At 33.6% G+C, this 16,303-nt stretch overlaps 1 protein-coding gene across 7 annotated transcripts in view; it reads right to left on the reverse strand.

Moving 5' to 3' along the window:
• Positions 1-2,357: 2,357 nt before the first annotated feature.
• The window catches only part of LOC126754504 (RNA-binding protein fusilli), a 37,400-nt gene continuing 23,454 nt past the window's right edge, over positions 2,358-16,303 (reverse strand). For 5 of the 7 annotated variants that reach the window (XM_050466531.1, XM_050466530.1, XM_050466532.1 and 2 more), the window contains exons 8-11: positions 15,813-16,083; positions 14,444-14,758; positions 13,396-13,542; positions 7,381-13,312 (exon numbers count right to left, since the gene is read on the reverse strand). In XM_050466531.1, the coding sequence (XP_050322488.1) occupies positions 12,026-13,312; positions 13,396-13,542; positions 14,444-14,758; positions 15,813-16,083 (2,020 nt within the window). In that variant the 3' untranslated portion in view covers positions 7,381-12,025. Of the gene's footprint in view, positions 4,932-4,983; positions 5,250-7,380; positions 13,313-13,395; positions 13,543-14,443; positions 14,759-15,812; positions 16,084-16,303 lie in introns of those variants that run through there. The other 2 variants (XM_050466533.1, XM_050466534.1) reach the window with 2 other exon arrangements.

The following is a 16,303-nucleotide window of genomic DNA, read 5'->3' on the forward strand; positions in this document are numbered from 1 at the left end:
CGAAGAGATAAATCAAAATTTGCTGAAGTAGCTGAAGACCGTCCCAAAAAATACATATGAAAAGTGTTTCGAAGACTGGAAAAATCTTTGGTATAAGTGTATTACATCTGGTGGGATTATTTTGAAGGCGACAAAATAAATAATGAAAAATCATTAAATATTTTGCGTTTTACTTACAATTTCCTTTTTTCAATTTATGTACTTTTTTGTCACAGTGTACATATGTATATCGGGAAATACAGGGTGGCTGATGAAAGCCGCTAGCACAAAAATGGATAACTGGGACACTGAAACAAGAATTTGGATTGTCGGCCGCTATCACGCACTGGAGTCCGTAGTTTCGGTTCAAAGAGAGTATAGGCGCACGTTTGGCGACAATCCTCCGAGCAGATGGACCATAATGAGACTTGTAAACAATTTTGCCGAGCATGGGACAGTCAACAGAAGACCTTACCTTCGAAACCCTTCAGTTCGAACGGAGGAAACAATCGCTGCTGTAGCTGCTGCCATACAAAACAATCCACGTGTTTCGACAAGAAGCTTATCTGCTCAAATGGGTGTGAGCAGACAGTCATTACAGTCAATTATGCACAAAGATTTGGACTTATTCCCATATAAAATTCAAATGGCCAACAAACTGAACGCTGCAGACTTGCCGATTCGCTTGGAATTTTGCCAGAAGATGCTTCAAATGGTGGAAGAGGATGGAATCATGTTGAACTGTCTTTTCATGTCTGACGAGGCCCATTTCGATTTAAACGGCAACATAAACAAACAAAATTGTCGAATATGGAGTGCTTCCAACCCACAGATACTCCATGAGACGGAATTGCATCCACTTCGTGTCACAGTGTGGTGTGTAGTTTCATCACGCTGCATTGTCGGGCCCTACTTCTTCGAAGAAAACGGTCACATCGTTACGGTTACTTGAGACCGTTACTTGTACATGTTGAGAGAGTTTTTCTATCCAGAATTGCGCCGAATGAGAATTTTTTTCAACTCTGTGTGGTTTCAGCAAGATGGTGCAGCTTCTCACATAGCCCAACCTGTTATGACAGAATTGCGACGAAAATTTCCCAATAAGCTGATATCCAGAAACTCCACATTCCGTTGGCCACCCAGGTCGCCTGACCTTACTGCACCTGACTTTTTCGTGTGGGGTTATTGCAAACAGGAAGTCTACAAAGCAAAACCAACAAATTTGAATGAACTAAGGCAATCCATTCGAGAAACAATTGCGGCTATTCCTGTCTCAACTCTCCAAGCAGTAATGAACAACTTTTTGGTAAGATGCCGCACATGCATCAACGAGCAGGGGGGCATTTAAATTCCATTATTTTTAAAACTAATCAAGCTATATTTAATAAAATTGAATGAGCTTTAACATGAATAAAAGCAAAATGAATTCCATACACTGAAAAAAAAATTATTTGAGTTTCTTAATGTAGCAAAATTCATTAGCCAAGTTGCACCCGAACTTAGCCCTTCCTTACTTGTTATACATAAGATTGTATTGAACTGTAATTTTGAGTTAGTTTAAGAATATTTCAAATACCTATGATTTTCAAATTTACTTTTTAATTACTTTAAAATATCGAGACCAACAACCCTGCACATAAGAGCTATTTTGTTTCTAAGGTGGAAGCTGTGGTGAATTTTCATTAAAATATAAACAGCAATATTGCTCAAATGAGAACAACAACAACAGCGTTGTCACTACGGAAGGGGACACCTCGGAAATTACGTGAAGCATAACACTACTCTTCGGTAAAAGTGACGAATGTACAAATCTCTTTTAGTTCATTTAATACTACTATACTATGTATAAGGAGGTTCAAAAATACATATGTATGTCGCATAGACGTCAAAGTACGATGGTGCGACTCCAAAGTGATATTGGATTTAAGTTAAATTGGCGTCGTGATTAGGATTCAGCACGGATAAGGCACATTAACGGTTTTCATAAACATTGTTTGAGAAGAAAATTGGTGTTTTTGTTTATTTCACAAACAAAGTATGTATGTAAATCCAAAGTTGGTATAGAATAAATACATTTACAATTTCATTACTCTTCATCTGTGTAATCGTCATAAAGCACTTAATATAATTGAAAACAGTAAGCCAATCAAGGTACAAGGCGACACTAATGAGACGAATAAAAAAAACATCAAAAAAGCAGTAAATTCCTTTAAATATAATTTTTTGTTTCCTATATTCTGAATACTGTTTGTTACTCCTGGTAACAAGAAACCTGATTGAATGTGATGAACCCTAAATTTCCTGAATTTTTTCCTACATCTCGTGTATTTAAAAGACTAATCTATGAACTGGCACGTCCTCCATTGAAATATTAAATATTATTGTTGGCTTCAATATTTTTTATTACTCGTATTGCTTACAGTTTTACTTTAACGTTTTGTAATAATCACGTGTAAACTGATATATAACAATTACTTAGAACTATTTAAATATAAAGGCATTTATATATACTCGATATACATACATACATATGTACTCGTAACATATGTACGTGTTGCTTGCATTTGAGAAATCTGATTGCTGCCCTGCAGATCAAACGATTTTTGTGCCTCTCTCTAATGATTGCAAATGTTTAAAACAATTAGATTATAAATTAAGCGAAAACAATAAAATATTTTTACTATTGACTAGTTAAAATTTGTTTCATTAATAAGTATTTTTCTAAACGATACTCTTAAAATTCGTAGTTTGAAATATTTTTGAGACAACAGAAACTTATTCATTTTGACTCTCAATATTTTTTTTATCGAACCCTTGTACGTGGTGTCCCAAAATTAATGGAAGGTTCAAATTCGATGTCATTTCATTTAATCTTTAAAGTTACCGCAAGTGAAACATATTTGGACTATATTTTGTATGCAATTTTCGAAGTGCGCCCAAGCTTTCATTACTATTGAAATATTGTTCAATAATACAGACGCGTTGTTCTAATGTATAACACAACATTTTATTAAACTTAGAGTGTCAGCTACCCATTTGTAAATGGCGGCAAATTGAAATCTTGCGTAAATTTTGTGACACCCTAAATTTAATTCCAATATTGCCTTAATTTTGAGACACCCTTTTTATTTAATAAAATCATTCATATTTATGTGATAATAAGTCAGTTTATCAAACTTTATTATTGCACACTGGTTATTATTAAAAATTCGTAGTTGTTCCTTGCAATATTTTACATCAGTTCCGATAACAAAGCTCATTCACATTCCACATTAACATCTGGTATAAAGGGGATAAAAACTTTTTACACTCGTCTTTCACAAAGAATCATATATCTGTCCGAAGATTTAAAATTATCCTTCTAAAGATTATGACAACATCATTCCAAACTTCTAGAGTAAGAGGAAGCATTTGCACTTGAACAATATCACTATTTCTGAATCATTTCCGAGAACACCTGACTACAGCCACTGTGAAGTCCTTCGACGAAACCCACAAGTATTGAACAGCTCTAACAAATTTAGTCACCATTTTGTTTTAATATTATCTCCAAATATTCACATGTCTTACTTATAGTTGTACATATGTACATATGTAGCTTTTATTGAAATTTTACTGCTAATAACGTATATGCAATTGTTTTAAATATATGTTTTATAGTAGCTGTTTTCGATTCGCCATTTCTTAGTTTTACCATTGTGAATACTAGAATCGTTGAATAAATTGACAAAAACTAGAGCAATAGTTGGATAGTAATCCAAGGGAGGAGCAGAACGCAGTTGCATTCGTAAGAGACATGTTAGCTATTGCAGCGATTATAACTACTTTGTAACACTTGGGGAATCGTAGACAGCTTTTTTTCAATTAAATTTACGTGCCTGTGTGTGACATAAAGTGATGTTCCTTGGGAAGTTGTCGACAAGAGCGTTATCAGAAATTAAAGTTAAAATTTTACATATTTTAGTATAAGTAATTTAAAAAAAATCTGTAACTTGAAATTTTTACTTTAGCCTAAAGGAATACAAATTCGAGATTCTTTTATTTTGGAACTGAAAATCCAATTAAAGTGGGTTTTGACCAGTTTGTGGGTATTCCTTACTATGTATAAGAGTTTTGTACGTTTTTATTGAATTCCTTATCTATCGTTCTAACGTAGTTAAAAAATTGTTCTAAACTGGCAAGAATTATGAATTTTGCAAGTGATCCCACATTAAACAAATTATTTCATTCAAGTAGAAAGGTAACGCAACCAGGCCTTTTAAGTCTCAACTAATTTTGACAAATCTCATTTTAGTTGCAAAGACCTCAATTTGTGCTCGAAATTCTCGTTAAACCCTCCTCGACTGTGGTTTACAATAGTGAAACCGTAAATTTTCCACCGAAATGCATCAAGCGATATAAAGTTCCATGCAAGAGTTCGATACTATTTCTACATTACTGGCAGTCACATCTCGGACAAAAGAGATTTTGCCAGCGTGTTTAGCGGAAGATGTTGTCATCTTCAGTGAGGATGCTCGATCATTGTGAGTGGTATCGACGGTAAGTAGTGTTGTAGTAGGTAAAACTAATCCTGTCGATACATTCGGCAGGGCACTTAATGTCGCCGGTCGTGTTAGAGTCAAATGTGGCGCGGCTGCAGCTGTTGTAGGCAACGACACCAATGCGGGCTGTGGAGATGCAGTCATTGAGGGCGGAGCGCTATAGTGGTATACACCTGTTTGCTGTTGAGTTATAGTAAGTGGCAGGGTCATTTTGGCATGATATTGCGACAAGCCACCAACATCCTTTCTACTTCCTACATTGCCACCTGTAACTCCATTCGCAATTGGGACCACCGGCGGAGGTATTGTGGAAAATTTCTTTGACGGAATAAATGTAGTTGACGAAGGTATTGTTATACTCTGAGGACTAAGCGCTGATGTTTGGACCGTAGGCAAAAAATCTAGAGGATACTAATTAAGGAATTATATATATTGCAGTAAGGATTGATAGATTCAGACAAACCATAGCTTGATGCTGAGTTGCAGTAATATTTCCAGCTAATGATGTGGTCGTATGAGTCGGTGGTTGTCCATAATATGCGTTTGGCGACACTGGCGGACTAGGATATGGCCAATAGAGAAAAGGTGGCGGAAAAAATGTCGGCTGAGGCGTTGGCTGCTGGTGATGATGATTTGGCAACGGACGATGTGAATGAGGTGACGTAAGTAAAGCTGTTGGTGATCCAAACGGTGGAAAAGGCCCAAATGGTGGGCTCAACACAGGTGCACCTAAACAGACAAAATGTTTCTCTATGAAAAAAATTTAATACTTAAAGTATAATAAATGCAAACATATGAATATGTCTTAATAAACTTTGCTAAATTATTTATGTAAGGTTCCTATATAGTCCGTTTTGGAATAAATTTGTTTAGTGCATAACGTCAATACTTGCCCAATTTGTTTGTTAACAAAAAGTATAGATTCGAAAGCAATTATTGATTGGCATAATGGGTTTTTATTTAAAACATCCATATTCGAAGCAAACGAATTAATGAGCGGCGTAAATATGAACATGACGCTTAGCGATGGATTTACTGCTTTAAAATATTTAGAGATATCGTAAGCTATATTTATGGGCCCGAAGATATTCCCTTTTAATTTTACTAAGATCACATTTGCAATAAAAAAGTATATTAAAATCTTTCTTCCCTAAAGTAATTTAATTGATAAATAATTGCCCATGAATGATTTTATTACGAAAGTGAAACTTCAGAAAATGTAATTCTGGGCAAAATTTTTCGAAAGTCGTTTGTTTTTTTTTTTAATTCTATTTGAATTATTATTAATATGTATGAATGTACATACATATGTATATCAAAATATTTTTAGTGAAGTGATAATTTCTAAAACATTATTTGCAATTATATTATTTCGTTAGGAGCAGTACTAGAGGTACTTATTCTGTCTCTCTGATCTGTTTTATCCTAAATTCTGGTACAAAGCTTACAATGCATACACCGAAAAAAATTTCATAGAAAAAAGTGCTGATATAGATTATAATAACCAATTCAATGGAAAGAAAATAACGTGTGTAAAATTTCACATCGATATCTTAAAAACTGAAGAAAAGTTGACGTATATGCAGACAGACAGACAAACATGTCTAAATCGACTCAGATCGCCACGTTGAAGATATACTTATGTATATTATCAGGGTATAATGAGTGAGACGATTTAATCCTACTAATTTTAATAGATTAATTGAAATCATGATCAGCTTCCAGGAGGCTAAATTACTAATTCCATGCAGATACGTTGATTGAAAATAAATTAAACGAGATTACATGTGGGAACATATGTTTGTCTGTATGTTTGCAGTATATTCTCTACCAAATCTTGTGAAGTTCAACGAGAGCTATCAAATACCTTTTAATGCATATACTGCGACCCGAATAGTAGGTAAATATATAAAAATAATCACCCATTTATCTGTTGCTTATCCCCATACCCTTAAAAATCCCATGTACATACGTATTTACTTGTTTATTTTTGTTGTTTTGGCGTTCACAATCCTTACACGCATGAGTACATGGTTTTCTTGAACGCGAATTTAATATTTACTTTGTATTGATTAATTCGGTATTTTTTCAGCCTTAATTGCACTCAAGTTAGGTTGATTAATATCTTATCGTACAAGTAAGTAGATAGGCATACATAAGAGTTGGTAAAATAAAATATATGAATGATTATAAAGAAATTAAATCGGTATGTGCTAGAAATTACAACTTAAAATACAAGTGGACCCAAAAACGTATATAAAGGAATGTACTTACAGCTCAGATGTGTTATATATAACATTACCGTTACATCACCGTTACATCACCCTCAGCAAATTACACACACACAGAGAGAGACATACAAGATTTGTTTGTTGAATATTTTCAAGTGTTTTTGTTTGCTGCAATAAAAAGCCAAACCCAGCTAAAAATATGATTACGAGTAACACTCCCATAACTGGTATTAGATTCAGTATTTTGGACGTTACATTACACTGAGAGAAAAAGTTAAGCATTATTAAATTTAGCAACAACCCGTTAAATAAGAGAACTATTTTTAGTATATTTCAAAAATAAAACACAATTACACAAAATAAAACTAATGAACTAAATTTCAACCAAAGATAAATTATTCCCATTTAATCGGACACCATCATTTGCCTTCATATTTGATGATATGTTCATATGTATGTTTGTACTACGTAAGTTTCGTTTTTAGCGTGCAAGCTTTAATATTTATACACATGTATCTGAATACATATGTACATATGTTGCACGTATGGAATACTCCTTTTTTTTAACTATCCAAATTTTGAAAACCAAAAAAATGTATATAAAAATCTAGTATTGAAAAACAGTGAAATTCTATAAAATATTTTTATTATATTATTATATAAGTTCGTTTATATAAAATTGAGCAAAGGTAATATCAAAATGTCTAATGTTTATTAATATTAAATATTTCGTAATATTCATACAACTTTTTATTCACAATCTAGCAGTATGATACTTTCATAATTGGAAGGTTGCTTCATTGCCTTCGCCAGCAATTTAGGCTTTGATTAAATGTACGTACATTGGGAATGCTTAAACATTTTCACTTTATTCTCGTTTGGAGCTGTTATTGTTAATTAAGTTATGCAACACAAGTTCGCCATTCGAAATTATGAACAGGTGTAGGAACAAATTACCTAAGTCATATCAAAATTTATTTCTTAGTTGCGGAATGATATATATGAATATATATTATATGAATATATATATGTCGATATATATACATATGTATATAGTTGTCTGTAAGCAGTAACGTTTAACCGATTGGAAAAAATATGCATGTAAGCATGTATCAATGACACACATGAGTAACTGAAAGAAATAATCACCATACATTAAACCAAAACCCAACTTCCTAGCGATTACTAGATGACTGAAACAAACCTAAAACACATAAATGTATATAACTACACATGTATTGTTGTTTATTTAAATTTGCATTGTCATTAAATTATTATGTTTATTACTAAGTTAACGGTGCAATTACTGAGCTACATACAGATTTATTCATTGAAAGCATTTCCTTGAGTAATAGTATATATAACCAATTCACATAAAACTTTTGCTTCGCTTTGTGTCAGATATTTGTTTTGACATAAAAGTTCGATGTACGCTTTTGTATGAGTACGTACAAAGTTTTCGGCGCAAAGCCAAGCAACAGCCGACAATTTTATTAGAGGGAAACACTGAAAGCAAGGCGTTCATTGTGACATACCCTTTGTTTTCGACATTTCGTTGTTTCAGTTGAACTGTCACGCAAAGCGATGAAGGTTGTATGTGAATGGGCCTTAAGTCTTCGTCTGTAACATTAACATAAAAGCTATGGCGAAATATTGTGAATTTATCATATTTTCAAAAGATATAGATCAATAAACACTTTGGTAAGGGTGTGCATATATGGTACATAAGTGAACACAAAATCAATTTCGAGTCGCATATTCGGTTATGTTTATAATGTTAGTTTCTAGGTATATTTAGAAATATTGTAATAAATATTTTGATATATTTAATGCTTTCCTATTTTAGCATGCCATTAAATATTATTGTTAACTATCGAACGAAGTAATAGACATACAATTAGAAGACATGAGAAATTTAAACACTCTTAGGTATAACTTCTCAATGTTACTAGCGACATAGCAACGGAAGTACTTAATATTTCCTTCCTTTACACAGTACAACAGCTAATCTGGGGGGTGAGAAATTCCAAGTCAGGGTGATGGTACTAGGTCAGTATAGTAAAACCCTCAAAGGGTTTGGCGTTCGTATATGTCAGTTTTTTTTTATGACCTTTCAAATTTTTTCTTATGTTATAGTGAACGAAAATTGGGTACCAAATGTAGTGTGTAAAAGCTGCTACAACCATCTAATGGATTGGAAAAATAGTTAATAGTGGTTCGCGAGTTATGTTAAACTACGTTTTTGCCAAAATGTTACAACTAAGCGAAAAAACATCAAGATAAGGAAAAAATTTAAAAGGTCATGAAAAAAAACTGACACATACGAACGCCAAACCCTTTGAGGGTTTTACTATACTGACCTAGTACCATCACCCCGACTTGGAATTTCTCACCCCCCAGACAATAATCCCAAAAATGTTCCACAGTGTTATTAAATAAAATTATTTAAATTTAAGGCGGCTAAGACAAACTGTTGCTTCTATGGATAATAGGACTTAGATATAGTACATATACTACATAAGTATATAAGTACTTTGATTTTCAAAACATACTAACATGAGTAAATGCTGTATTAAAATCAGTTTATTCGTAACCCACGAAACGTACTATTGAAAAGGTATATAGCAATTCACATAGCTAATTATTACCCTTATATCTGAACGAGTATTCTAACATTTCTTCAAAATTTAATTCTTATAAAAATATAAAAGGAATGTCATAGTATTGACACCACTACGAGATGACTACTGTAAATTTGTAAATACCATTTCGCCAGATAAAATATAGACGCATATTTAAAATGGTAGAAGAAGCTCAGTAAAACACTAGTAATGCATGGAACACATACATGGTGGCAAGCGACAAGCATCTGTCAAAAATTAAAACACACTTTTTTATATGAGCAGTTATTTAGACAACAGCACTACTTCACGGCAGCAGGCTTGCAGTTGTCGCTGTCGCTAAATCAAACTTAAAAACCGACGACAATGGGTAAATGTAGTGTTACCGCTAATCTGTGAAACGTAAAATTATTCTAAGCTTTAACAAGTCTAATGTCTTTTTAACAACAAAAGCATAAAATACCTCTGATATATCATTTGCAATGACAATTAATAATTTAAAAAATATTTAAATTTCTTTCAAGTGAACAGTTTTAGTACGACAACCAACGAAGTTGTGTCCATCAGCTGCTCGATAAGTGCGCTGCCGTTTTCAAAATGTTCGACAAAAAAATTCTGCTTCCGTATATTCGTGTCGTGCAGTCGTCATTGTGTTCAAAGCATAAATGTGTAATTATGAAATGTTTCATCATGCAATTCCCAAATAATTGATACCAATTATTTGACATTTTAGCTAGAGTCATTTGGTAATAAAAAATAATCATAGAAATACATAAATAACGCATTTTGGTAAAGTTTTTGCTTGAAAAAAAAGTTTCAAAATATTATTTTCATGTAATTGAATAAGCAAATGGGAAAAATTAGTAATAACAGTAAACATAAATCGATATGCGACTAACACCATATACATATGCACAAATAATGATGAACTCATATTAAATAACCATTAAAGAAAGCGTACTTATAATATTGAACTGACTCTTGAGCAAATCAAGCGAACTTAAAAAAGGAAAATTATTAAACAATTGTGCGCTTTCAAGAACCATGGAAAGTGTAGGTACAATAAATATTGATCAATTCTGAAGTATGAATTTAAAGACAACGGACAAAGGAAAAGTTTTCATTTGTAACTAGTCATTGATTTAAATAGTAGAATGAATATAGAATTTTAGTCTTAATAATAAGTAGTCTAAATTAAAATATCGCTCCATGGAGACAAATCCATTCTGATTTCATAGTTTTTTGTTTAAATTTAATACATATGTAACATGTTCGGTATATAGATATGTGTTTGAATTTACTTAGAAACCATTTGCTCTAAGGAACGATATTTATATTGCCATGTAAAATTAGTAAAACATATATATAATATTTAGTATCGAGAGGTTTTGACCATAGCGATTTTAGAAATCATAAGTTGTTTTCATTTAAATGCTACATTCATTTCCAAACAGATTTTTTCATTCGATCGTTACTAAAAAGTTGAGAACATCCTTAAGATTTAAAAGCCGCTTAATCAGATTTTTAATTGCATTAAACAAATACATACATATAAATAGTGTTCATATATAAAAAAAGCCCAGCAAAATTTGTGAATCTTATTATATTGATAGCAAAACGTTTTGTGTTTAAGGCAAATACAAATCCAACACCTTGCAATATTCATTTACGAAGTAGCCCTTTAATTGCAAAAATAATTAAGGAAAATGTAATTAATTTTAAAGAATGAAATTGCACAAGTCTTACAAAATGTATTTTATTCACAAACATATGAATGGCTCAGCTCTTAAGCCCTTTGTTAATGAATATTGCTAGCCTCTTTCGACTTTTTGAGTCGTTTCGCCTTATTTGTATTTTGTTGATATGTTAAGTTTAAAAAGAATATAAAATTCACGCGTTAGTCGTAATAATTTAATAAAAATTGAGATGCCAAGAATTAATCTATTTTCAGATGCATACAAATTCATATATTACCCAGATAAACTTTACACGTCGAATGTAATTTGTATTTACGATATTCCAGTCTAATATATCCAAACTAAATTGCAGTTAAAAACAACACAATTTTATTCTTAATTCTATGAAATCTTACTGGGTAAGTTGTCGCATATATGGAAGTATGTATGTTTTATAGTGGATATATAGAGTGCCAGTTGTATTTAGATATGTATAACTGGTTATATAAGTATATACCTATGTTCGTTATGGTAAATAGCTTAACGTTAAGAGCTTGAGCGTATAGACTATTATCAATATTTTTTCCCTTAACTCGACTTAAGCTAATCTTCCATATGACCGTATATGCATATTAAACGGAAACAATGTGAATAATTAATTAAATGACAGTGTAATATAATGTGTTTTATTGCAATCATACCATTTAGTCCCCATCATTTTATGAACACTTTTTAAATGTATAAAACGTTATTGAAGGGAATATGTACGTGGCACAGGCACGTTAATCTTTACATTGGCTGATACATACCAAGCTTGAACTAAAATTTTAACGACAAACGACTGTCGGATTGATACGTTATATCAAAGTAAAAAAGCAGCCTATCTTAAAAACTGATATTTATAAGGAAAAAAGTTCATCAAAAATCAGTTCGTCCTTTTAGCAGCATTTTGTGTTTTATGTCAAATCTAAACCTGTCTAAATTCCAGGATTATAGAACTGGTATAGACTACCGGCATTTGGTGGGCGCGTCAGAGCCCGTTTAGCGGCAGTCGCAATATTACTTTCCTGCTGGAAGGCATTCTCATACGAGCGCTTCATTGAGTGGGCCATAGTTGGGCCTGCTGTCATTGTTGCGTTGGGCATGACGCCCGCCACTGGGCCTGATGCACCTGCGCCACTCAAACCCGTTGCAGTTGCTGCATATGGAAAGCCTTGTGGCAAATAACCGATCGGAAATGGTTGAAAGGAGAATGGGCGTGGCATAATCAAAAACTGAGGATGCGTTGGTGGTGTACCCGCAGTAGAAGGGCTAGGCGACGTTACATTAGACGCACCCGTAGCGGACGGGTGTTGGAATAGCAAAGGGTTCATAAAATTTGCATACAGTTGTTGCTGTTGTTGTTGATGTTGTTGTTCCGCAGCCACAGCTGCAGCTTGTTGCCGTGCCAACAAATTTTGCTGCGCGATATATTGAGCCTGCTGTTGCGCAATAAGCACAGAGTTAGCGCCCATAGACAACTGAGAAGAATGTAAAGGGTAATTAAATGGATATGCAGCCATAGGAGATGTTTGTGCATTTGAAGCGCTCGTTGGCATTTGTAAGGTTGAAGTTTGCGCATTTCCTAGCCCACCAAGTGGAACCGCATTTTGTACAGCAGCAGCGACAACAGCGGCAGCATTTGTTTGTGCCGTTATGGTTTGATGCTGAGCAGCATTTGGTGTTGTGCCAACTGAGGCCGTCATAAAGGGAGAAAGGCTACCTGCCGAAGCTGTCATAGCTGCCACCGTTTGTGCATTTGTTGATGGCATCGCAACGTGCTGTTGTTGTGATAGCACAGCTACTGTTGCTGCCATCGATGGTGATGATTGCATTGCATGCGTATGCGCATGCGCATGTGTTATATGGGGACTTTGGACATGAGTGTGAATGTGGGCATTTGAATGACCGTGATTGTGGGCTTGAGCATGCGTATGGGAACTAATTGCCTGTGCGTTGGACGGCGACGGTTGAGGTAACATACCCGGTGAAAGCAGCGATGACTGTTTAGCTGCAGCTGAAAGATGAGGATGCGGTGTTGCGGAAATGGGGGATTGTAGACCGCCATTCAGGACCATGTTCATATCATCGCCAGAGCATTGGAACACTTCAATATAGCGGTACTTTTTACCAAACATCATAAACTGGTTATGCTTGCGTTGGGCACACAAGCGCGCGGACTCCTCTGAGTCCATTTGAATGAAAGCCTCACCACTCGGTTGACCCTATTTGAATAAGAATTAATAAAAAAATTTAGCATTGATAAATAATTATATAAATTTATATGACATTTAAAAAAATAAATTACTTGGGCATTGATAACCATGTGTACTCCTTGGAATATAATATGCTTTGCAAAATCATCCAAAAAATGTAAAATGTGCTCGACTAGAGCCTCATAAGGTAGGCCACGTAGACGAATACAGTTCTTTGTGGTTCCTGAAGTAATTAAGTGCTGCAAATCAACCGTAAAAAAAAATTATATATATAATTACATAAATATTTATACGTGATACATTTAAGGGATCATCTCAGTGTGACCTCACTGATTTTCGGTATTTTTTTTTAATGTTTAAATTAACTAATCGGTCGGGTTTTGTTATATTCAAAATGACTTTTTGATGTTTATTTATTGTATAATATTAAACAATAAATAAATACTTGAAACTACACGTAAAAAACGGTGTACGACGTATATGATTGCAGCAGCAATTGTGATCTAAAACAATAATTTCAAAAAGAATATTAATCTGTAGAAATGTCGCTATCCCGCTATGGAAGCTTTTTTTTTTGAAATTTGACAAAATGGCGGCGGTTTGAACAAAAATAGTATAGAATTTTACCCTTTTTACGACAGTGTTTCGTAGAAAAAAATAAGAAGATTAAAAAAGATTTCAGAGCGAATAAATAACGTTAAAAATCTTTTCTTTAAATTGGAACTAGATATCTTTAAAACTCTTCCTTTGATAGTGGAAACCGTTTTGAAAAACAACATTCTGAGGAAAACCCGTTTAAAGATTGGAGTTGTAGTGTTCACCACTCTGTTCCCTTTCTACAAGAAACGCTGTAGCGACCGTAATAATTTGAATTTCGATTTTAGAAAATGTTAATAATCGATCCCTTAAGAATCGATATTCAACATCTCCTTTATTGAACTATTCATTTTTTAAATAAACCGTCTTTTCACTTTTTATTTATTAAAAATCTTCAGTTAATCTTGGGTAGTTTTCATTTATAAACAGAAGGAAGTTCATTGATTCATGAAAAAAAAATTCGGTCGAGAAAACTGACTCACTAAAATTATGAATTTAGAGTGGCATTTATTAGATAAATATATTTTTAATAGGCCTGCGTACCTGAGGTAACAGCGATAACGGCATTGATGGCAATTGGGCAATAAGTGGCTGTTGATGGTTGGCTTCGTAAGTCCTTGGGTCCATGGAACGATTTAAAACCTGCTGCACTTCTGCTGTTGTCGAGCGAAATAGTTCTATATAACGCTGACCAATTGATTCGCGATGGCGAGAAAGCGCCTTAGGCGCATCCGACTCAATAGCAAATAGCACGAAGGCGTCACCAGTCGCTCGGCCATCTGGTTTTTTGACAAAAAGCACTCCTTCTACACCATCAAGAACAGTACAAGGGTCCTCACCAGTAGTAAAAAAGTCCAACTGTTAAAAAAGGTTAGGTTTTAAGTTCTACGTAAGATACCTTATTGAGAGTAGTTGAAACCTTAAAAACGGTTATGAAAATTTCATGAAATTTCATAGCAGCATAGCATAGGTAGAGTGGATACCGGGTCTAAAACTTAGAGCCGCTTGTTTAAAATGGCCTTTTTAGGTGTATATACTTGTACTAACAGTCAACCGAAACGAGCACGATGGAAAAACTGTTACACAAGCATCATACATATGTACATATTAGGGTGCTTAAAAAAAAATTTAAACTTTTTTTTTCAACGCTAACCCCCTCAAATGTTGGTGATTGACAAACAAAACATCTTCCCTCAAGCCGCTGTAGTTTAACTCTAAGGGGTCGCTATTTTTTTTTTGTTTTAGGTTCCCATTCATTTAACATAGGAATTTTCGTTTTTTCATTCAAACTAAAATTTCACCAACTAATTTTCGTTTCTCAAAACCATCACATATTCAGAAAGTTCTCTTTTCAAGCTTTAAAAATATCTGCGAAAAAGTTTGATTATCTCAATTAGGCGATTAAACATAGTGATTTGAAATTTAGAATTTTTTCAATAATAATAAAAGAAAATTTCTGAGAATAATAATTTTGTTGCGGGAATTTTTAAAGTTTGAAAAGCTAACTTTATGAATATTTGATGGTTATTTTTAAAAAAACGAAAATTAGTTGGTGAAATTTTAGTTTAAATGAAAAAACGAAAATTCCTATGTTAAATGTATGGGAACCTAAAAAAAGAATAGTGACCCCTTAGAGTTAAGCTACAGCGCCTGGTTTAAGGGAGGATTTTTTGTTTGTCAATCACAAACATTTGAGGGGTAAGAGTTGAAAAAAATATTTTAAAAAATTTTTTGAAGCACCCTAGTACATATACATATATGTATATTATTCACGTACTGGGTTATAACTTCTCCTAATAGACATTAAAGTACATTTATATTGATCTCATTGAACTCATCGATTTTTTTAATATTTACATATTCATACTCAAACATTATGGATATTTATTTACTTTATTTTAATTTCACTTACTACTTGTTTGGCGGTGCAATCATATGGTAGGCCTCGCATGCGTATTATGACCTGTGCTCCTTTAGAGAGGAAAGCCTGCGCTTCGTTAGAAGCTCCGCCAGCAATGGCTAAGAAATCTTCACCAGTAGCTCGATAAACCTCAATGTATCGGCTGCCAATATGATGTTTGTGACGCTTTAGTGCCATGTCGCGATGCTCTTGTGATACAAAACGAATAAGAGCCTCACCGTTACGTCGACCGAGAGGCGATAGGCAAAGAGCAACACCACCCCTGCAAATAAGGAACATAAGTAAAGCTTATTACAATCTATGAATGCACATGTTCTTAATCAAACCTTTTGATCTCTTATCAGTAGGGTTAAGCACTATTTTTATTTAAATTTAATATAATAAGTACATACAGTAGGCTTGCATACATAATAGTTTCCTAACTCCGCAAAATAACAATATTAAACTTCGCACACACAAAAAGTTTTAATTTGAAGAAAATT

This window comes from Bactrocera neohumeralis, chromosome 4 (genome assembly GCF_024586455.1).
Source record: "Bactrocera neohumeralis isolate Rockhampton chromosome 4, APGP_CSIRO_Bneo_wtdbg2-racon-allhic-juicebox.fasta_v2, whole genome shotgun sequence".
Taxonomy (NCBI): Eukaryota; Metazoa; Arthropoda; class Insecta; order Diptera; family Tephritidae; genus Bactrocera; species Bactrocera neohumeralis.